Consider the following 21,637-nt stretch of genomic DNA (forward strand, 5'->3'; position numbering starts at 1 on the left):
TGGAAGAATATGTCGCTAATCGAGGTCTTCAAGTCATGTTATCCACGGCCTCAACGTTCAAGACATCGAGCAGCAATGCATAGATACCTACGAGTACCTGGTTCACGGCTACACCCCACAGGAGACCGAAATCTGGATGTTTGGTGTTTCAAAAGGAGCCTTTGTCGTTCGATCAGTTGCGGGAATGATCAACAACTGTGGGATCGTGAAACCAGTCTATGGTCTGGATGGGGATGTTGACGTCCACAAAACACACCAACTGTGCCAGGAGGTCTATCGCATCTACCGATGCCCGTCAGAAGCCAACACCCCAAAGTCAGCACAATCACGCACCTTTAGAAGGAAGCACAGCTGGGCCTTGATCGGAGATGGGGACGTCGTTGAACCGCCAATTCGCTTTATGGGAATCTTCGACACGGTTGGGGAACACGGCATCCCGGAGTTCGCGGGCGCGGTCGGCATCGACTGGCCCAAATTTCACGACCAGCATGTTTCAAGCGTCGTATCCGAAGTGTACCACGCCGTCTCATTACACGACCGCCTCTACGCTTACCAGCCGTGTCTGATATCCCGCGACACAGAGTCCGGGCCGTCGTACGGCATCACTGAGCGTTGGTTCCCGGGAACACACTACGATGTCTGTCGACAGAGCTTCAAGATTGTAAGAGGCGTGTTGCCGCAGCGAATCGAGAGAATTCTTCCAGCGTGGGCTTGGTCTAGCAAGACGATCAAGCCGAATGAGGTACTAAGTGACCTTGTCCTCAAGTGGATGCTGGAGTGCATCGACGCGCATGATCCCTCAGGACTCGTTATACCGAAGAACGCCCTTTACGACGAGCTTGACAGACTCAAAAGTAGCATCCTGGAAGGACAAAACATCGGCGATGGCGATGTGTACAACCATATTCTGCAGTTCACACCTTTTGGGCGGTATTTTGACCTGGCGTTGTCGACGGCTTTTGGGAAGTGGCAAGACAACCAGCTTTACAAGATGCTGTTCGCCTGCAGACCTCGTCTTATTCCTGAGTTCAATGCGTCGGTGTACAACTACAGAGGCCCCGATCCTAATCTGGATGGCAGAATTATCCAGAAGCTAGCCAATCTCCCATCCAGTTCAACGTCATCCGAGAAGCAAGCTGAAACGAGATACCCTTCAACATCATACGATGGATGGCTCTTGAGGCGATAGATATGATCGAGACTTGGTATATTATTTACAAAGATGAAACTATTACAATACCTATAGAGAGATCAGATCATGCCGATAAATGCACTAATGTCATATGGAAGCAATGCTTGTACGAGCTGGCAAGGTTTTTCGCACATGTCCTGGATTGATTGTGTACTAGTACCTAAGTAATTACGACTATGAGTTATCTTGTCTTGTTTGGAAAATTCTTTCTCGTCGCTAGTATTCTGAATTCGAACATCTAAACTTAAAGGAAATGGTCATTACGTCGTTATTGACACTCGGGAAGACGGATGTGGCCCCCCTTCCGCATCCACGGGTGGAACAGACTCTTGGTCCACTCCCACGTATGAATGGCCATACTCATCGTGCCGAATAAGAAAAAGGGTATCAAGGTATTGGCAATCATGTATAGCATACCGCCAGACCGCTTGACGATGCCGTAGAGCTCACCGCGTATGATGCGCAGCGACTCTTCTTCGTTCTTCCAGGGACCGACTAGGCGGAACTTTGCATTGAAGTTGCTACCCATGGCCCAGGTGTACAAGGCTTTAAAGCCCTTTGAGTATACATAAGTGAAACGCGGTGCTGAGCCCATGTCGAGGGCTAGCTGGTATACATAGCTCTCGTGGTCGACGCCTCGCTTTTCGGCCCATGGGTCTCGGCCGCATCGTGGATGAAGTTTCCAGTCGATATCGTAGCCAGGAAGGGCGTTTGCGTCTAGTGTTAGTCCTGCCGACGGGGTTGCTAAGCCAGGGACGTTAGGGTACTTGGATCGAAGAAGTTGAAGGATCCAGAATTGGGTTTGCATTTCGGCGAGTGTCGGAATGGCACCTGAGAAGCGTTGTTAGAGGTTATGCTTGCAGAAGAGCATGCAGAAGAGTCATTTTGGGATGAACTACTCACCTAGGTTCGGCCGCACAAAGCCGATGAATCCCACGGATATATCGTTACTGTGATAGATGGCTCGCACATCGGCCGTGTCGGGTGTGCCATAGCTCTTATCGAGGAAAGGGAAACGACGGGTGTAGCCAGTTGCAAATAGGATAACATCAGGCTTCACTACCATCTGTTTCATCTTCTCCGACTCTGGTCTACCAGTATCGCGGAAGTGCAACACGCCATCGTCGTCAACGTACTCGGGCCAGGGAGCAACGTCAATGTACCGACCCTTGGTATCGACGTCAAGCTCTTTGATGTAGAAGAAGAATCGGCGGATCCGCTCCATAACCGAGAGAGGCGGCCGCCAAGGCGCGGAGATGTACGGCACAGCACGGGTGGATTTGGCCGGGAAGACTGCAATCTTTGGTTAGCCGGTCCCCCCAAAGTTGGTGCAGATGGCCGCATACAGTGATCGATGTGCATTCTCTCCCGACGCATGCCGCCGACGTGTTGGTCCCAGCCTTCAAGCGTTCCACCAATTAGCGAGAATGTGACGTCGATCTGTTGGTTGTAAAAGTCCCACAGCAGTTGGCTTGACTGCAACTTCTGGGGAACATATGCCGTATCGAAGAGACTAGCGATGGAACAGTCGACGGGCTTATCGTTCACTTTGCTATTCTTGCCCCAGAATCCGAACATGACTGGCGTCGGCGCGGTCTGTGACGAATCAATATCAACCCATACAAACAGGCTTCCAACCTGTTGAATCTCTTACCTTGGGTGCAACCACGAATCCATCTCTGTGGCACATCACAACATGTTGAACAGTTTCAGTCGTCGCCGCTAGTTGACCGAGATCCTGGCCAGTCTCTCCGGTGCCGACAATGACAACGATAGGCTTATCGCTCTTGACGTCGCGAAGCTGATCTCGACTCTTGAACTGCGATGAGTGAAGGACCTTTGGGACTTTGTCTAACCCTGGAATGTCAGGAATACGGGGTTCGAGGTTGAGCCCGGAGCAGACAGCAACGGCATCGCAGACGTAGTCGAAGGTTGTGTCATCGTTGCGAGTGACGGTGACGATATGCCCTCCACCATCTACCCTTTCAGTGCGAGTGACCTTAGATGAGCACTCGATGTGAGGTCGAAGCTCGAAACGATCACAGTATTCGTTCAGGTACTGTACATAGACAGCCGGGGTGACATAATCAGCTGCATCTTGGGGCAGGCGGTGATCGGAGAAGGCAGTTAGATATTTAGACGAGACGAGCTATGGCCATGCTGTCAGCTTCAAATAGACCTTTCCTCCGATGACAACACATGTTGTGAGGAACAGACAACAGTTTGAGTTCAATGGCGGCAAACTTACTTCAGCATCCTCGTACACTCGATACTTGAATGTCCCCCCAATATCATCCTCGGCCTCAAAGACCCGGACCTGGATAGGCTCAATCGCGAAGAACAAGTGCGCCCATTTCAGATATCTGGCCGTCGCCAGACCCGCGGGCCCGGCACCGATGACAGCGACTTTGAGAGGCATAGTTGGTTAGCGTGCGCGGCCGTGAGCTTTCAACGTGCCCTATCTGCAGGGTCCTCCGATGTTGTGAAACATGAAGGGACGTCTTTGAAGAAGGGGGTACCACCCTCCACCGCCACGAAGGGATAGCAGAAAGCGAGAAGGTAAGGGCACGAGTGATAGCGGGAAAATTTGGTGAGGGAGTGGGAGAAAAGTCCGCTCATGAGACGATGGGGGAAAACGGTCGGGTCTTATGGCTTACCTCACACCTTGGACTAGCATCGTCCGCACAGACAACGTGGTACACCTTACCTAGTGTAGGGACGATGGCGAACCTCGGTGGGTGGAAGGAGAACCGAAGGGGAGGGAAGTGTGGTAGCGAACATGGAACGGTCAAGTCTGGTTTGGGTCGGCCCAGTCCAGTCTCGTCTGGTCTTACTTTGCCTTCCCGAGTTTCTCGCTTTCCTGTCAGCCCGTCAGGAGTAGAGAGAGAACCCCTACCCCAAGACCAGGAATAGGTAGGAAGAGGAAAAGGACCGGACCTAACACCGAGCTAATGGTTCGGGTTCCATACGTGCGTATGGGCGAACCAGTCCGTCGGAGGGACCCTCTCGACCCTCCCATGCTAGTGAACCCAATTGTGAGGTTCAATCGTGGTGGATAGACCTTGCCAAGGGTGCAGTAGCGCCACTTAGTCCCCTGCGACAACGAGGTCTTTCCTTGTTCTCGTCATCAGACCCTCGAGACCTGAGCGGGGTAGGCAATTATCTCCAGCGGGGCGGTCCCTGCGAGAGGGATCGGCTCTTGTGTGGTGTGTGGTTTTTGGATTCCATTGTCTTAGATTGGCCGAGGATGTCGTCTTTCCTCTCTTCGGGAATGTGATATGTGGGAACCTCTCATATCATTTGTGGCCGCCCTTCTGCCATCTGGGTCCGGTACTTGAGAGTTGGGACGTGTGGAGTTACCAGTCGTTATGGATACTCTCTGGGATATGCGTCAAGGTATCTTCTGCTAAGACTGCAATCGACAAAATGACTTGTCCCATCCGGCCAACTTTGCGAATCGGTGACCTCTCGGTCTGGGCCCGGCGTTCATTTTGGCTCAAGTCTCAGGGGCACAAAGACAGCCGCCATGCAGCGCCGCGGCGTAGCCCCAAATGCTGCAAGACAAAGCGCAACGGCGCCCCCGGTGGTTCCGGCGATTTCCTTCAGCCTAGTCTGGCGTGAGTCTGGCGCGTGTCTGGGTGCGCCTGGCATCCTCTGGTCCAAGCTGCGTTGCCACACCCGCGCCGCCGACTCGAAACTCAATCTGCTGTCATGTCTGTCATCTTGGATTACGGTGTGTGATGTGCGAGCGGTTTTACGTGCGTACTTTTGTTTGTGATAACTGGCTCATCGGCTAAAGTCTGTCACATTTCTGCAAACATGTCAACTTCCATGACGGCGTCACATCGTCAACTCTCCACGGCGAAATCGAACCGTTCTGACCGCCACTTTGATTTCGAAACCTGATCCTGTCAGTCGGACCCGGACGACTGGGTCATTAAACATCCTTCTCGGACAGGGAAACCTCCACCTGTCCTCAAACTCCAGTGGTCTCGGCGCCGTACCATGAGTCTCTTTTCGCCCCTTTCGTCACCTTATGGCCGAACCACCACAATATCCACATGCTGCATTCGTCCGTCGTTGCATAGCCGTTATCCACAGCTTCAGGAAGTTCCGCTGGACTCTCCCCCACCGCTGGTTGAGCGCTCCCCTCATCGTCGCCAATGAGTCTTCTCCGATCATCATGATCCTTGCTCGGAGCACATGCGGCACATCCGCAAATCCCGTCCTGCTTGCGGGTGGTCCCGCGCGTCCCCAAGCCGGAGCTGCCATTTTTCTGCACTGCGTTTTGCTGACGAGTCTTGACCGGTGAGACAGGAGCCAAGATATCAGGATCCAGTTTAGTCTTTTGCGAAATTCTTTTGCCAGGATCCATGGCACGCTCTGGTCTCATATCCGTACGTATTCGTAGACAGTATCGAGGCACTAGGCTAGGCGCTGGTATCCGCCCACCGGCGACTCGCGTTGATTGCGGCGCCGGGAAGACGACCCCTGCCGATAACCAAAGATACGATATGTCACGACTCATTGAGCGCGTACATCTCATGAGCGCGATGAAAGTAGCGAAGCCGTGAGCTATTAGAAGACCTCCGTAAGAGTATCCCATTCCCATTATTAAGACTTAAACAAGATCTCACAAACATGGTACCCTCAACTACTTTACCATAGTATGATGATTGTCTCGTCCTCCTCGCCGTTCGCCAATTTGAAGTCGCAAACGTCGACGACCTCGTGACCAATACGTCGCGCGAGCCTGCGGGGCTTGAAATGGAGAAACACTTTTGTACTTGTCTAGGGTGAGAGCTCGGCAACCGCCGGGAAACTGTCGAATTGCGCGGGCAAAGGCTCCGTTGGTCTCGTTCAAACCTGACTGCCCCCCTTTGCCCTCTCATCCACTACTTCTCTGATTTTATCCAATGCTACCATATCTTTCCGTCTCGTTTCCTTTGGAGACTCTTCCATAACTACAGCCTCATCGCTGCTCACTGGGATGAAGAACCAAGGACGAGCAACCCAGTTGGGCATACCGCTCGGTTTTGGCGAATAGTTGACGTAAAACGGCACTGCCAACTCCATCACTCCAACCTCTTTGCGGAACGCGTGATCATCGAACTTGGCATGGATATCCGTGTTCATGGGGCTATTCTTGCTCCCAGGAGCGACAATAGCTTCGGTGATTTTATCGGGCGTTACATGAGCTGCCAGATCGATCCCGGACCAAGACGCAAGAGAGACCGTTGTCCCCATTTTAAATGTCTTCAATGCAGCCATGCTGCTGCTCCAGTGGTCGAGTAGTTCATGCCAAGACATGCTGGAGTGGTAAAACTCTGTCCATGTGTCGTCGACAAGATCGATATCCCATGTGGTTGGCAAGTATCCGCGATTGGAGACTTCCACATCGTTACCATCGGCATCTTGGACAGTGACAATGGTATAGTTGCGGTCTCGATCCAGGTCCCAGATCTCCCATTGAGGAATTGTACAGTATGCTTTCGATACCACCACGCATTCATCGAGGTATAGTTCCTCTATCCCACCCGCTGAATTCTGTCTTCCAAGAGAAGCGAACCAATCTAGCTGCCACTCGTGACTGAAGCAATACCTGCCCAAAGCTAAGACCCTCAGGTGAGGGAAACCGCACTCTGGCCCGCTGCCGGGATTGATGAGGCGGAAGTCGAATTTGGGCTGGTAGCCCCAGATATCGTCGTAGTATAGAGACAAAGTGGTTAGGTTGTGTGCGAGCTGTGGCTTGAACCACGAGGTGAGCTCGCGGAGATAGAGGTCTTGCCACTGATAGTTGTACTCGGTCGGCTCATCCTCCAAGTTGTCCCATAACGAGTTATCCGGGTCATCGGGGGCTACCATCAACTTTACACCTTTAAGTGTTGGAAGGGCCATCACTTGATTGAAGATGGGCCAATTCGCAAGGTGCCTCCGATGTAATGGATTTTCCATCTCATGATGTTGACCATCGTTGATATCCTCGGCTAGATTGAAAATAGTCAACTCCTCTAGCTGAATAATGGGAAATCCGCCACCAATAAGCCTGTCCTCTGTGCTCCAAGACATGTCCGGGACTTTCAGGCTCCCCATCCAGGGAAAGTCTTCTGATGTCCCAAGGCTATGCGACAACTGAACCAGATCCTGATCATCTTTGCTCCCTCCGTGTATGCAGTAAAAGGAGACAAGTATGACAAAGCGCCGAAAACTATATATGTCATAGAAGCGATAGCTCGTGGAGTTTTCCGGTTCAGCGGTCTCGTCGCCATCGTCTGCATAGTCGGTAAACTTCAAGTTTAGAACCTTGAGCCCAGAGAAGTATCTGAGGTGTGGCAGAGCTTCGAGGAAATCCATGGGGAAGGGGCGGTAATCCAGAAACGAGCGAGCATCACACGTGACCTCTCTGACATGCCGCCGAAGAATTGTATCTATTGCAATGTGCGTGAAACGATCACAGAAGGGTGGCTTCAGTACAACATGCTGAAATGATCTGGGTGTTGCCGCAGCGGACAGGATTTTGCTCCCCAACCGAGCGGCGTGAGCCGTCGACTTCGAGGTGTGTGCAAATATGAGTCCAAGCACCTCCTGTGGTAGACGTGGCAATTGAGAGACTGATTCCGCCATTCTTTGATGCCTCGATTGGCCCAGGTGGGTGGCTTCGCGACGGGCGACCGGGGATGTGTCGTTGTTCAGTTCGGATTGAGGGGAAAACTAAAATCCAGATGGCCAGCCACAGCATTGGGTCGCAACCAGAGCCCCACATTCCGATTCCGCTGAGATCATCGACAAATGAGGTTGAAGCGCAAACAATTGCGACATACAACTTCAGAGTAAGCACATGTAGTGACGAAACTCTTTGAAGCACTCTCTGGATATCTGTAAATAGATATTATTTCTCTGAAACTTTCCTATAGTCATTTATGGCACTGTCCTGGTTTAATGCTTAGGCTCAAACAGACGCTGGCTTTATCGCGCCTGCGGTGCCACTTTTTCTCCTTCAAGTTGGTTGCTTGACTACCGACCAGGTAGTTGCAAGCAAGCCCGACCCACTTCCCCCAGACGCCAATACTACATAGCTAGCTAAGTGAAGGATTCAAGCTGAATTGATTTCACAGAGTGAAGTGCAGATGGTATAAATGACCGTGGCCTGAATTCGGGCGGATAGATGTCGTCTCTTACCCAGCAGCGCACCCTCTTCTTGGGCAAGATTCCGTTTCAGAAGTTGATCGTACTTCTTTGATAGGGTCGAGTGTAAATGTTTAAATGGACAGCTCATCTCTGTTCGCACTCGCATCACTCTGGCTTGTATCCAGAGAATAATTTAATGCCATTGACTTGCTTTGTTCAAGTCCTACTCGTGTATAATACAGGGCACTTGATGAACGGTAGAGCGACGCTTTTCATCGATTGAGGATGTATCATGTCTTTTTTTTTTCTTTTTTTTCTTTGAAGATTCTCAAGCCCAGCAGTTAGCTAAAATTGGGCTAAGGCCAACGAGGTCCGAAAGTGCTCAACGCCCTGTTGGTTCACTCTTCGAGAAGTCAGCCCACAAGTACTCCAGATTAGCCAATGGTGTTAGGGTGCTTCAATGCGAGTGATGGTTCGGAGTTCGAGTAAGAGCAAACATTGGTCAACATCCTTGCCAAATCCAATCCAACAGGAATGAAAACCGGGCCGCCTATGTTGGAACGCGGTTGCTCTTGTTGGTTTGAACCATTCCCGCCTTCAATCCCCCATCTTCAATTTTCCATCTTCCTCCTCATCCTGGGTCGATAGGAGAATGCGCATCATCTCTTGAAGTATGCACGAGCCTGCTGCGGTAACAATTTGGCCTCCATTACGAGGATGCCTGCTGATACCAACGACTTAGAGCCTCACGGAGAGCCTGACGGAGAGCTAGATCCTAGACCTAGTTGCGACAGCAGTGGTTCGTTCTCATCCTCCTTGTCGTCTGCCAATGATCTTGACGGCACCGAATCTCTTATTTCGAATCTCAGAGCTTCCAATTTTGAAAACAAACGCCGCTATCACAAATACGAAGCGGGTCGCTACATGCTGCCGAATGACGACATTGAGCAAGATCGCGAGGAATTGAAATACGCCTTGATAGTGAACCTCTGCGACGGAGCTAACATAATGCTCCTTTGTGTAGTCCGCAAAGAATTCTTGATATAGACACTGGCACTGGTATATGGGCCATGGAGAGTGAGTTTTACTTGATAACCGAATGAAGTCCCGCTGCCAGTGGCGCTGACGTGTCTGCTTCAAGTGGGTGACGACTATCCAGAGGCGGAGATCATCAGCCTAGATTTAAGTCCCATTCAACCTGTGTATGTGCCCCCAGACGTACACTTCACAGTTGATGATGTTGAAGCCGACTGGCTGCACGCACCCAACTCAATTGACTGTGTTCACCCAACGAGTAGCCAAGGCTTTTGTCACAAGCGTACAGGTTAGGTTCTACCTACCCTCATGGATTAACCAGTGGTGAAGACCTCAGTTGACATCAGATAGGGCTCTCAAACCTGGGGGTTAGTTTGAGATGCAAGATTTGCTTTTAGATTTTCTCTGCGACGACGGCACAGTCACAGAGGCATACAAGCCACGAGAGACAATGCGCTACTGAACAGAGGCATTGGCTACCTTCAACGTAGATATCAATATTGCTAGGGACTTCGCAGGTCATTTGGAATCAGCAGGCTTCACGAATCAGATCCACGACATGAGAAAGGTGCCCGTAGGAACGTGGCCAAAATTCCCAGATTTGAGTGCCATTGGAGACTATTGTCGCGCAGTAAACTACGACTTGATTGAAGCAATCACGAACTTGCCTTTTGCGAGGGGCTTCGGTTGGTCTAGGCCGCGAGTGGAAGTGTTTTTGATTGAAGTACGCAAAGACTTGCTCAATAACTCGTTCCATCCGTATCACTTCTACCACTCTTACTTACTCCGGCCAAAAGCCTTTACAGCAAGTTTCATAATGCAATGTGCAAACCCAGCTTCTTATATTGCGGACTGCGGCGGCCAACCCACAATTGAGTCTAAGAGTACGATTGTCTAGCTCGCGGTACTCCGTACGATATATAACATTTGGGATTTGCTACATGGGGAAGAGAACTTGTCGCCTAAGGTGGATAATTCGATGCCCGGCTTAGAAGGCAGTCAGACCTGAAACCCTCAAATTCCATCTTGCTCCTTAATTATTTGGGCTTTTTAATCATGTTATGACTAGTTCAGATCCACATCTAGTCTAGACTGATGACACTGAGCCAGAAATCTAGGTTTTCCTACATGCAGTCGTGGGCAGACAGGCTTCGGTCATCGGTGTGTTCTCATCCAAGCAACTGGTTAGGTTGTAACTAAAGACATACAAGTCGAAGCAAGTATCGGTGTCTTATCATGATTACAAGTTTTGTTTGCACGTATTTGTGAAAGTACCAAGCACATTATCATTACTGATGACCCGAAATTTGATACAGATTATCCAAATTGTCTCGCCGATTACTTGTATGCACCATGCTCTAATTTTCCAGGCTCTTCAAGAATCTCCTTCTGTCACAATGCGTTACGTTCCTATCAGAAGCGTTGTACTTGCATTGTCAAGGTACCCTAAAATAGCGGCACAGATCATCCCTTAGCTCAATAATACTCGATCCGCATGAGGTCGATCAATCGTCATTCTGCTGTGACTATTATCATTCTTCCGATCTTATTTTCATTGCTCCATATCCTTACTCCGGCGGAGATGAAAGGGGCTGTTTCATCAATGTAAAGTTTTGGCTAGCTGCCGAAATTTTGTCGTGGGCAGTTTTTCTCTTTGTCAAACCTCACGATGACCATAGCATTGTGGACATCCTCTGAGTTGCTTTTTTTTTCTTGCTTCAGAGCATGCTTATTCCGAAGTAACTATGACGTTTTGAACTTTATCCTAAGTGATTGCCACTTCTGAATAGAGTTGACAGAAGCTTCAACTCACATCAGATAACCACGGCCGTGCAGCTGAGCGAAGACAGCCATCACTCATCATGTGTTCCATAAGTCAGTACTGACGAGGAGATGCTGAGGCATGGTATCCCGCGAGAAGATGACTGCAAAGCTGAGACTTCGCTGAATTAGCCGCCCAAAGTTGAAATTGCGCTCGTGGTCGTGATAAGTGACACCAATTCGTGGACGTGCAGTGTGCATGTGAGGAACGTGCTCTTCACGAACAGCCCCGCTGTTGGATCCTACTTACATTTATCCGGACATCCAATGTAGGCAAGGGGGATTCTCACTGCTCACGCCACGACTCATGATCAAGCAGCCTCAACTTCGAAGATGACAACACGGATCTCGGCCGTAGCGGTCAGCTCCGCCGTTTACCTCTACCCCCCATCCTCCCCATTATGAAAAGGGGATTTCGAGGCACACGTCACGATGCAACCCACCAGCCCTAAGATGGCAGGACGGATCTCATCCGACTTTGAGCAAGGACTGATCACAGTGCCAAGCAGAACGCAGGGCAAAAATATATCAGGAAACTGACAATCATAATGACTGTATCCACTTACCCGCTGCCCCCAATATCTTGGCAATTCCACCTGGGATAGTTCGTAAACGACCGCCCAATTGTGGCCGTTGCCCAACGATCCGGACCCTCTACTCGACCCTCTACTCCATAGTGGTTCCTGCATGAGCCTCACTTTGGAAAGAAACATTGGAGGTATAAGATACAGCGGCAAAGTGACTGCCCTCTTTCTTGTCCCGTATCTCTTGTCTCTCCTCAAGTCGTTCTTTCTGTACATTCTACATTATCAACTTCAACTGCAACTCAGCTTCACGCTGGCGTGATTTGGTCACTCTTTCAAATCGATTTCACGCGTCCATTCTTTTATCAAATATCACGTTCTTTTTCTCCTTTCGAACAACATGCGTTTCTCAGCATCCGCCATTTTGGCTGCTGCAGCCGCGACGTCAGCGTCTGCCCAGTCTGTCGTTGGCACGGCGTACGGCTTTGCCAAGGGTGTCACCGGTGGTGGCAATGCTGCCGCTGCCGTCCCCTCTTCTGTCGATGAACTCACCCAGTGGCTTGCCGACGATACTCCCCGTACCATCGTCATCGATAAGGAGTACGACTTCACCGGTACCTCTGCCAAAGGCAAGGGCTGCAGCCGAAAGAGCTGCACAGTCGCCAACGGCGGCCAGCTCTTCCTCGGAGACCTCTCCTGTGGCACGAGCGACAACATCGCGACCACGGTCAGCTACGACCTCGCTGCCACCGAGCCTCTCATTGTCGGCAGCAACAAGAGCATTCTAGGCTCCAAGGGCAAGGGTGTCCTCAACGGCAAGGGCCTTCGTGTCAAGACCAACGCCAAGAACGTCATCATTCAGGGCATCGAGATCACCAACCTGAACCCTAGTGTTGTCTGGGGAGGTGATGCCATCGACTTGCAGGGCGGCAACGATGGTATTTGGATTGACCACAACAGAATCTCCAAGATTGGCCGTCAGTTTATTGTCACCCACTTCGCTGGTTCCCGCGTCACCATTTCCAACAACTACTTCGATGGAGCTACCTCGGCTTCTACCACCTGCAACGGCAACCATTACTGGACTGAGATGCATCTCGGTGACGGAGACCAGATCACCATCGACAGAAACTACTACGTCAACGTCTCTGGCCGTTCCCCCAAGCTCGGCCCCAAGGGTACCTTCCATGCTACCAACAACTTCTTCCAGAACGTTCAGGGCCACACCTTTGAGCTGTTCACCACCACCCTTGCTCTCATTGAGGGTAATGCGTTCGAGAACGTCAAGCAGCCTTACGTTGGTCAGGTCTTCGCCAACAGCTTCAACGCCCCTGACGCCAAGTCTGCTGCCACCTGCTCCTCAAAGATCGGCCGTGCTTGCGTGATCAACAGCGTTGACTCCAAGAGCGGTCAGTTCAAGGCTTTGGCTCAAACCAACGTCCTGTCTACTTTCGCGAAGCTTTCTGGCTACCTCGTCAAGCCCGTTGCTGCCGATACCGTCGCTAGCCTTGTCGTTGGCAACGCCGGTCCCGCTAAGCTTGGCGGCTCCGGCTCCGGTGCTACCCCTACAACTGTTGCCACTTCCTCCCACAAGGCTACCTCCGTCATTGCCGCGACTCAGAGCGCCAAGGTCACTGTCAAGGCCCCCTCGACTCCCACGGTTACCCCTACTGCTGTCGCGACTCCTAGCTCTGGTGCCAACCACACTACCAAGGCCTCTCCTTCCCACACCTCCAAGGCCGCTCATTCCTCGAAGCCTGCAAAGTCTTCCAAGACCAAGGCGGCTCACACATCCAAGGCCAAGCCTACTCCCAGCACTCCCAGCACTCACACCTCAACCAAGAGAGCGTCCTGCCAGCAGACTGCTTCCGGAAACTCCACCGAATCTGCCATTGTCCAGAACTATCACCAGTGTGGCGGAAAGGGCTGGACCGGTGCCACGACATGCGTAGCTGGAAGTTCTTGCGTTGTTCAAAACGAGTGGTACTCCCAGTGCGTCAGCTCCGCCACGAGACGCAGCTCCAAGGCACTCCGCCGTTTTTAAAGATGTAGATTTGGTTTATAATGAGGATCAAGAGGTCTTCAAAGCTAAGGTGTGACTGGATAGCACCCAGTTTCTCTTCTTGAACATAGTGGTTAATAGTTGGCCAACCGGCCTTGTATTCAGAGCCAGCCGATAGCCCGGTAGCACATAAAAAAATACTTATGATGAAAGATAACGCTCTACTTTCTCGATGATTTCATTGGCTTTCTGATTTACACACTTTACCATCAGGCACCTACTTCCTGGTTTCAGCATCTCAATGAATCTCATAAACTTCTTCAGGTTCGGATAGAGCATGCTCGTGCTTAACTCTACGAAATTACGTATTCAGTGCGGAACGTCAGTGAGAATTCACCACATACTCCATGGGGTCTAGACACCTCCAAGGACAGAAAGGGTTTCAAATCATTTTTTGGGCAACAAGATAGTTCTCATCTTGACTACTTCCCGAATGTATGTGTCATCAATGTTGAAGTGAGAAGCAGAGTTTGCCAAGCGGTACTTTAGTCAGACTCATGGATCATCTCGAGTGTCTTGCAGCCAAGTTCGGCTTGTTTGAGGGAACAAATCCGTCTCTTCCCATATACCTAAATACTCATGGACAGACGAATATGAGGAGTACTTGGAGCCCCAACAGTTGCTACCGCATGCGACTCTAGGTAATTCCTCTGCTCATATCCCGCTTAGTGCAATGAAAACAGCAGTGTCGCCGGCAGTAGCCTGTAGGGCGCTCCCACTACGATTGGCTACCCGTTTCCTTCCTTGTAAGGTGGTGCAGATTCTCTTGTCATGTCAGGGAAGAGGCTTACAAGCCTAGTAGGTCTATATAGATTCGTTTCGTAAGTTGAAAGAGGACGAGTAGTTTCTCTGCAACATCCAGACAGAACTCTGAATGTTGAATCATAGATCCATGCAATATCTTGCAGGTCAACACGAGAAGAAAGCTGCAGTTCAGGTTGCCTGTGGCATGTCGGCCCGCATAGGGCAAAGGCTCAACTTCTGTAACGGACATGGAGTCTGAGAGGTTTAGACGAGAACATCAAGAAACCGAGATGCGCATGCCCATTTGCAGGATCACGCTAGTTAACGGCTCGTTCGGGCATGCAGACTGGCCACAGGGCCACGGGCCACGGAGGCTCTTCATCTTCCTGTGAATCTGTATCTAAGAGCTATGAACAACCTCAGCCCAGCCATACACCTCATTCGGGATAAATCACAAGTCACAGAACTTGAAATTCGGAGTCACCCTATCTATCTTGAAGATGCATATCTCTACTCTCGCTGCCGCCGCAGGTGTGGTTGTCTCCTCAGTTGAAGCCGCGTACCCGACGATAAATTTAGGGACATTGTTCTAATCACACGGAAGCTAGGTCTTTGCTCCGAAGTCATTCACGCCGACCACGACTCAAGAGCTGGTTGAAGTGTGTGATAGTGCCGGTGCTAACCGAGGAACCGCAACCTGACCTGCGATCCGCATTGTATACCAACCTTGAACTTGCGAGTGTTGGTGACAGCAGACCGCCGTAATATATAAGAACACTAACAAGACCATTGGGACCTGTGTTTCCATACCGACAGACAGTCCCATGCGGAATCCGTACTGTGGAGTGAATGGTCTTCCGCCAAGTACTCCGTACAACTGCAACGCCTAAGCAATCACTGAGTTTATCGTAAATCGGCACGACGTGAGCAATCGAAGAACAGAGATTTAAGCTGCGGGTAGTACATGAGTGTTCCATATGGGATGCTTTTTATGAAACTTCTAGAAGGACTTTCCATTAACTACTCGTCATAATCCTTGGCGTGGAAGATGCTCGGGTCATGCTTCAAGCGGAAGCATCCTCATGGATTTGAGTTTTCTTGTGTACCTGGTTCGTTTGTTGTCTGTTTCTCCTCATCGTGGGATTTTTTCTTCCAAGTGTTTCCTCTCGCTTTGTCTTACTAGAGTATCACAAGGTCGTGCACTCGAAAGCTGTAGCTGCTCGTTATTTGGCGTTTCTCCATGAGTTCGGCCTACGCCTCGAGACAGGCGTATGGAGAAGCTTGATGCCATTTTCGAGAAATCTCTTCCAATGTATGACGACATGGAGATTTGTCATCCGGCATCTCAACTGGTAGACGACAGCGTTCTGGAGAAAAGGGACACTCGTTTCATTAAGTAGGATCTAGGAAGAGCAAACAACTGCATTTGTGGACAAACTCTCTCAACCTTGGACCAACCCGGCACCCCAGTCTCCTCAAAGACCCATTAAGGACCGGAGTCCTCGGTCCCCAGAGCCGGATAGTGGCGGTCGTTGTGGGAAATGTGGGTGTTTGGCCGATGCCCCCCAGAGCAGAATTTCGTGCCGAACATGCGAGCACCACTCCCTTTATAAGGGCCTGAGAAAAGGAACCATTGAGACTAGGGTCTACTCTGCCTCTGCCCCGAATCCGGAGTAATAAGTAAAATTCTGCTAGAAGATTGACATCGAAGCTCATTACCTACAGTCTGATTCTATGTCTCAGCAACTGTGGACGTGGCGCGAGTGAGACGGCGATCATGAGGTATTATTTGCAAAACGGTCAGAACACGTTTGCTACTAATTTCCACATCACGCGCATCCATGTCCTCGATTATATAACGGGTCACTCGTGCCACTGTATCCTCAAGAGGGTCTTTTGATCTGATAAAGAAGGACATGGTGTCCGGAAAGACATGGTTCAATCAGAATCGTGGCTCTCGAGCACCTTCAGGCTTGAGCTCGCTCATTTTCCTCCTCTTATTCAACACTCTTCTTATTTTCTTTGGAGGGGGAAGGAATCCACTCAAAGTCCAGCCCGGAGCATTTCGTGCACACGGACGTGCGATCTGCGGAGGGGCATCGCGGCCGTTCGTCGCAGAGTTCACTGCGTTGTTTGGATCGGACCCAGGGTGATGTGCTGTGATGATCTGAAGGCTCGCAGATCTTCTACTTTTTGGATTACCCATGCCATCGGTTGGGTTCGGACATTGATTTCGAGGCCACGAGGCCAAACAAAACCATGCACGAATCTCAGCGCCGAGAGCCCAAGTGGAAGGCGTTTCCGCACAGGCCCCCTCCCGGGTGATCTACTGTTTCGAAGTCCGATAGATCAACGCGCGCCGCTGGCGACGATATCATCTTTGAGAAGTGCCAACGGGTTGACTTGACAGACGTGGCAAAGATCAAGTTCAGGAGGCGTTATGGTCTGTCGCCATCGTAAGAATGTGATACAGTGGCACTTGTCAATCCTACCTTTCAACCCTTCCGTGCCTTCTATTCCTCCATGTTACTGCGTATAATCAAGGGTCGGCTTAAGCGGCTAGGTTTTCGTATTTCTGGAGTGTCATGCCACCACTTAGAGTGGGGAGGGTCTGCTCGGCCACAGTCGAAATTGAGGATAGTGACCCGGTTTCTGCAGCAGATTGGATTACCCATAGGGCCATTTTAGACTCTTGCACGAGTCGAAATCATCGCTTACCCTGTCTACAAGGATCCGGTAGGCCAACGGTATTGGTAGACTCCATCAGTCGGTAGAAATTTGACACTATAAACCCCTGGATGCACAAAGACGGCGAGGGTGAGTTCGACTTGGTTAACAAGTCCCGGCGTTGAGTTCCCAAATCAAGCAACCTTTCCGTCAATCCCACAAAATAGCCTTGCAATCACGGCTACCAACACCCGTTGGAAGCACTTTTTGGTCTACACATGCTGCCTCCTTGTTTCACTAAAGTGCGTCCTGCCTCCTCAAGTCTAGCCTGCATTTGTTCGCTTGTTTAAGGAAGTTGAAAATACCACCCGTACTCAGTTAGACCAATTCAGTCAAAAGAGCTTGTTTTCACCACTTTTGCTCTTTGCTGCGCTGCAGCTCCGCACCCGCATCCAACTCATCCTTCATTGAGAAATGGGACTCGTCGGCCAGTTCAGAGGTTTATGGGTATGCTCTTGATTCATACGAGCGGCATTCAGCTTGTCGTCTCCGTCTGAGAAAATGAGCGCACCGCCGTTATCCGCCGATGGATCGGTGCCGTTGACGCCGGAAGGGGATGCGCCCCAGGCGCAGACGGACTTTGTCTATAGCGACAGCCAGGCCAACGCAACGGTCGCATTCGGCGCCATCATTACCATCATCACAACTGCCTCTGTAATTGCTCGGCTTTACACGCGTTATTTCATTACGAAGCAAGTTCGAATAGATGATGCATGGGCAGTCCTCGCTCTGGTAAGATAAATCCTGTCCCCATTGCCGCCATTATAAGCCAACTTACAAGATGCATAGTTCAGCACTATTGCTGTCAACATCATGCAGAGTGTATTCACGAAGAAGTATTTGCCCACCATGCTGGCCATGGTCACAGTCGATAATGAAGGATCAAAGGTAGGCCTTCGCTGTTGACTTCAACGCTTCGTCATGTTGACAAAGTCGATAGATCCCTTATGCCGTCGGAATTACGTACAACATCGCCATGGCCGCCTTGAAGATGACTTTCCTATTTCAGTTCTATCACATCTTCCGATACGTGCGCATCATGAGAAGAGTCTATGTCGGCGCCATCATCTTTGTTGGCGCTTGGACAGTGGCGCAGATATTACTCCAGATTCTGATCTGTTTGCCGATAGAAGCCAACTGGGATCATAGCGTAAGGACCGCCAAGTGTCTCCCAAGCGTGCTATCGACATACTTCAATGCGACTGGAACGTTGGTCACCGATGTTGTTGTTCTCTTCCTACCACTTCCTACTCTTTGGACTTTGAAGCTGAACAGCAGCCAACGTTGGGCAGCGTTGGGTGTATTCGGTATTGGCGCATTGTGAGTTATTCCAGCTAGCGGCAGCTTTTGCCCTTAAGGTACTGAACAGAGCAACCTCGGCTAACACCCTTTTAGAGTCCCTATCATGTCAGCTGGTCGTATTTGGAGTTTGACTCACGCACCGCCAAAAGGGTACATGAGCACAGCGTGTTGGACTATCGCGGAGTTGGGAGTCGGCGTCACCACGGCATCTCTGGCGACCATTCGCCAGCTCATGGACCGGAAAGTGAACGAATTATTCCAAAGACACCAAGAAATGGCTCGACGACAGTCCGCCATGGTGACAGTCGGGTCACAGACGAATCCACAGCAATTCAACACTCGGTCCAACGGCAGCGAAATCGATTTGATCCACAGCAGATGGCCTCACACAGTAACAAACAGCGCTCTCGGTAACCATGGATCTCCGAGGTCCACAAGCTCTTTGAGCAAAGTTTTTGAGGTGTTTACGAAGGAGAAGTTCCTCCGAAGCTCAACAGGTGGTAGTCAAGGAGACCAATCGGAGTTGAATCTGAATAATGGTGGGACAAGCACCATGGTTACAACGTCCCGCAACCACAGTATTTCCATGTCTGAGGGAGCCGCTAATTTCTTGGGCGAATTCGGTATTCTGGTGGAGAGGACTTGGGAGGTTGAGGAGATCCGCATGGAATAGTGCGATGGCCGATGTGACCGCAAGTACAGCCAAGTTAATGAAGTAATATGATATGAATGTGTAATTATTCAAGAAGTATCACATCTTGACACAAGATCGCTCGAGACTTCGGGTAATTTGCTTCCGCAAATGATTACTACAATGACCCGCACCTCATGCTGTTAGAGGAGCTTTTCTGGGGGCCGATACCGATCGCCGGCCGATAAACATGATCTTCTAGCCGCGAACTCCGAGATCCACACGGGCCCGGCAGCGGGTCTCTTGCGAGTCCCATCAGACTGATGGTGCGGATTGGTGTGGCGGTGAGGGTTCGCTGGTGATCTTCATACAAACTTCGGAAGACCTGTTTCGCTTGTCCGTAGCGGAGAGATATGTATCCGTTCCAGACCCTTTAATCAGCTAAGGCCGTTCTGATGACATCAGGATAAGCTGAGCGAACAAAAGGGGGAGCTAGGATACGATGTCAAGTTAGCGCCGGACGCCCCCAGAACTCCATCGCCCACAAACCGTTGCTGACATGCGCCGCAACATTGTGGCAGACAAGCGCTATGCCTGTTTCGGAACCATTCTGCGCCAGATGAGAAACAAACTGTTTCTTCGATGAAATCGCGACTTCGTTTCAGCCTCAGATGCGAATAACGATAATGCGAATGATGCGTACATTCTGGAGATATCTAAATTCCGTTCTGGACGTCAAAGTGTCTAAGCCGCGGGCGGACGCTCCAAACGTTGAGATATATAATACCTACTTCATTTGCACCATCGTCAACGAACTACAACACCCACGTCTTGAACACAGCAGTACCTATCACCCCCCATTAGAAGCACAGCAACTTCCCTTTCCGAACTTTTCTCTCATCCACCTGGGGGGTCCTACCTTTTCTAGAAGCTCGCATAGCCTTCGATAATTCATACTCGCACAATGCCTATCAATCAAGCCGCCTGGTTGACAGCTAAGAAAGCCAAGCCTTTGGAGGTCAAATCAGCCCCATACACATCAGCCGGCCAAAATGAGGTGGTGATTCGGAATCGAGCAGTGGCCATCAACCCGGTTGACTGGTTCAAGCAAGAAACCGGTGATATCCTCTACGAATGGGTAAAATATCCCTGTATCCTCGGCAATGACGTCTCCGGCGAGATCGTTGAAGTCGGCCCAGGTGCCGAGGACCGGTTCAAGATTGGCGACCGTGTTGTTGCCCACGCCGTGGGTCTTGACAAGCGAAGCAATAAGTCATCTGAAGGCGGTTTTCAAGATTACGTCGTCTTGCGGGCCGATCTGACCTCTCAGATTCCCGATTCACTGACATTTGAGGAAGCATGTGTAATACCCTTGGGTGCTTCGACTGCTGCATGCGGTCTCTTCATGAAGGATTTTGTCGGCCTTCAACACCCAGACGTCTCCGCAAAACCGACCGGGGAGACATTCTTAGTCTGGGGTGGCTCGACGAGCGTGGGGTCAAACGCCATTCAACTCGCCGCTGGAGCTGGTTACGAAGTCATTGCAACAGCATCCTCAAAGAATTTCGACTATGTCAGGTCTCTTGGCGCCGCAGAAGTTTTCGACTATCGCAGTCCGACGGTCGTTCAGGACATTATCAAGGCATTCCAGAGCCGGAAGTCAGCTGGCGCAATCGCGATCGGCGCGGGGTCCTTGATCCCCTGCATCAACATCATGGCTGGTTGCAAGGGCCGCAAGTTCGTCGCTCAAGCCAGTGTCGCTGGACCTGGCCGGCCGCCCACAAACGTCACGGAAACCGTTTCATTACTGTGGGCAATGGCTTCCGAGAGCGCGACTGCGACACTCAAGTGCAGAACGAGCGGTGTGCGAAGCAAGTTCATATGGGGGAGCGATGTGATAGCGAACGAAGTCGGTGCCGCCATTTACCGAGACTTTCTACCTCAAGCACTGGCCCAGGGCAAGTTTGTTCCGGCGCCCAAACCCCATGTTGCTGGAAAGGGCTTGGAATCTTTACAGCAGGCATTCGAGGTCAGCTACAAGGGAGTCTCAGCGAAGAAGATTGTCGTTTCTTTGTGATAATGAGCGAGGTCTGTTTTTAATTGATCGGAGGATTCGATGTAGCTTTCAATGCTTTCTTTTCGTCTCGAGCCTCAGCATCCAACATGAAGCTCCACTGAATATCGTAATAAGTTTCTAATGCACTGCGCAGTGCTCAAGGGTGAACTTTCCCGGCGGAATGACTAAACATCTCAAACATGAGCCTGGGACTTTCCAATGTCGTTCCTAGTTCTGTTGTGGACCAAGTCTCCATCATGACGAAACCAAAACGGCTATTTGGGTAGCACCGAGTATTCGTACTCACGTTTTACCTATTCATGCTAATGAAACACGTGGTTCGTTGACGCGAGTTGGATGCCATCAATGATCTTCCCCCAACCCTCGCTTCAATGATCTCGGGATGGCGTCTTCG

General features: G+C 50.7%; 8 protein-coding genes across 8 annotated transcripts; 5 read left to right on the top strand and 3 right to left on the bottom strand.

The window, feature by feature from the left end:
- Window positions 1-34: 34 nt before the first annotated feature.
- On the top strand, window positions 35-1,189 carry BDP55DRAFT_559981 (uncharacterized protein; the record flags this gene model as incomplete). The annotated part of the gene is made up of 1 exon (XM_060569950.1): window positions 35-1,189. A coding segment is annotated over one exon (1,155 nt), but the record flags the coding sequence as incomplete, so codon positions are not given.
- Window positions 1,190-1,460: 271 nt separating this feature from the next.
- On the bottom strand, window positions 1,461-3,611 carry BDP55DRAFT_560111 (dimethylaniline monooxygenase; the record flags this gene model as incomplete). The annotated part of the gene is made up of 5 exons (XM_060569961.1): window positions 1,461-2,023; window positions 2,096-2,485; window positions 2,539-2,788; window positions 2,847-3,341; window positions 3,441-3,611. 5 exons carry the CDS (start codon window positions 3,609-3,611, stop codon window positions 1,461-1,463), a joined length of 1,869 nt encoding a protein of 622 aa, XP_060425566.1.
- A 1,306-nt stretch (window positions 3,612-4,917) lies between these two features.
- BDP55DRAFT_287467 (uncharacterized protein) lies at window positions 4,918-5,928 on the bottom strand. The gene has a single exon (XM_060566528.1). It carries the CDS (start codon window positions 5,802-5,804, stop codon window positions 5,169-5,171), a length of 636 nt encoding a protein of 211 aa, XP_060425567.1. The 5' UTR covers window positions 5,805-5,928; the 3' UTR covers window positions 4,918-5,168.
- Window positions 5,929-6,052: 124 nt separating this feature from the next.
- Window positions 6,053-7,816, bottom strand: BDP55DRAFT_635634 (uncharacterized protein; the record flags this gene model as incomplete). Its single annotated transcript, XM_060572797.1, has 1 exon — window positions 6,053-7,816. One exon carries the CDS (start codon window positions 7,814-7,816, stop codon window positions 6,053-6,055), a length of 1,764 nt encoding a protein of 587 aa, XP_060425568.1.
- A 1,116-nt stretch (window positions 7,817-8,932) lies between these two features.
- On the top strand, window positions 8,933-10,490 carry BDP55DRAFT_752426 (uncharacterized protein). The gene is made up of 4 exons (XM_060580665.1): window positions 8,933-9,338; window positions 9,368-9,397; window positions 9,426-9,644; window positions 9,847-10,490. The coding sequence occupies exons 1-4, from the start codon at window positions 9,038-9,040 to the stop codon at window positions 10,251-10,253; spliced, it is 957 nt and encodes a 318-aa protein (XP_060425569.1). The 5' UTR covers window positions 8,933-9,037; the 3' UTR covers window positions 10,254-10,490.
- A 1,610-nt stretch (window positions 10,491-12,100) lies between these two features.
- Window positions 12,101-13,744, top strand: BDP55DRAFT_706711 (pectin lyase fold/virulence factor; the record flags this gene model as incomplete). The annotated part of the gene is made up of 2 exons (XM_060578062.1): window positions 12,101-13,138; window positions 13,160-13,744. 2 exons carry the CDS (start codon window positions 12,101-12,103, stop codon window positions 13,742-13,744), a joined length of 1,623 nt encoding a protein of 540 aa, XP_060425570.1.
- A 3,990-nt stretch (window positions 13,745-17,734) lies between these two features.
- BDP55DRAFT_635637 (uncharacterized protein) lies at window positions 17,735-19,208 on the top strand (the record flags this gene model as incomplete). The annotated part of the gene is made up of 4 exons (XM_060572798.1): window positions 17,735-17,965; window positions 18,023-18,121; window positions 18,174-18,553; window positions 18,629-19,208. The coding sequence occupies 4 exons, from the start codon at window positions 17,735-17,737 to the stop codon at window positions 19,206-19,208; spliced, it is 1,290 nt and encodes a 429-aa protein (XP_060425571.1).
- Window positions 19,209-19,769: 561 nt separating this feature from the next.
- BDP55DRAFT_675384 (zinc-binding dehydrogenase) lies at window positions 19,770-21,350 on the top strand. The gene has a single exon (XM_060575744.1). The coding sequence runs from the start codon at window positions 20,131-20,133 to the stop codon at window positions 21,241-21,243; it is 1,113 nt and encodes a 370-aa protein (XP_060425572.1). The 5' UTR covers window positions 19,770-20,130; the 3' UTR covers window positions 21,244-21,350.
- Window positions 21,351-21,637: the final 287 nt, after the last annotated feature.

This window comes from Colletotrichum godetiae (assembly GCF_030913485.1).
Source record: "Colletotrichum godetiae strain CBS 193.32 chromosome Unknown BDP55scaffold_45, whole genome shotgun sequence".
Taxonomy (NCBI): domain Eukaryota; kingdom Fungi; phylum Ascomycota; class Sordariomycetes; order Glomerellales; family Glomerellaceae; genus Colletotrichum; species Colletotrichum godetiae.

What these genes read in the sequence shown, in the direction of transcription:
- BDP55DRAFT_287467 (XM_060566528.1), bottom strand. Translation starts at nt 5,804, where the DNA reads ATGGGAATGGGATACTCTTACGGAGGTCTTCTAATAGCTCACGGCTTC.
- BDP55DRAFT_752426 (XM_060580665.1), top strand. Translation starts at nt 9,038, where the DNA reads ATGCCTGCTGATACCAACGACTTAGAGCCTCACGGAGAGCCTGACGGA. An exon ending in TGGTATATGGGCCATGGAGA is followed by an intron (nt 9,398 to 9,425) that starts GTGAGTTTTACT and finishes AACCGAATGAAG; the next exon opens with TCCCGCTGCCAGTGGCGCTG. An exon ending in CTTTTGTCACAAGCGTACAG is followed by an intron (nt 9,645 to 9,846) that starts GTTAGGTTCTAC and finishes CCTTCAACGTAG; the next exon opens with ATATCAATATTGCTAGGGAC.
- BDP55DRAFT_675384 (XM_060575744.1), top strand. Translation starts at nt 20,131, where the DNA reads ATGCCTATCAATCAAGCCGCCTGGTTGACAGCTAAGAAAGCCAAGCCT.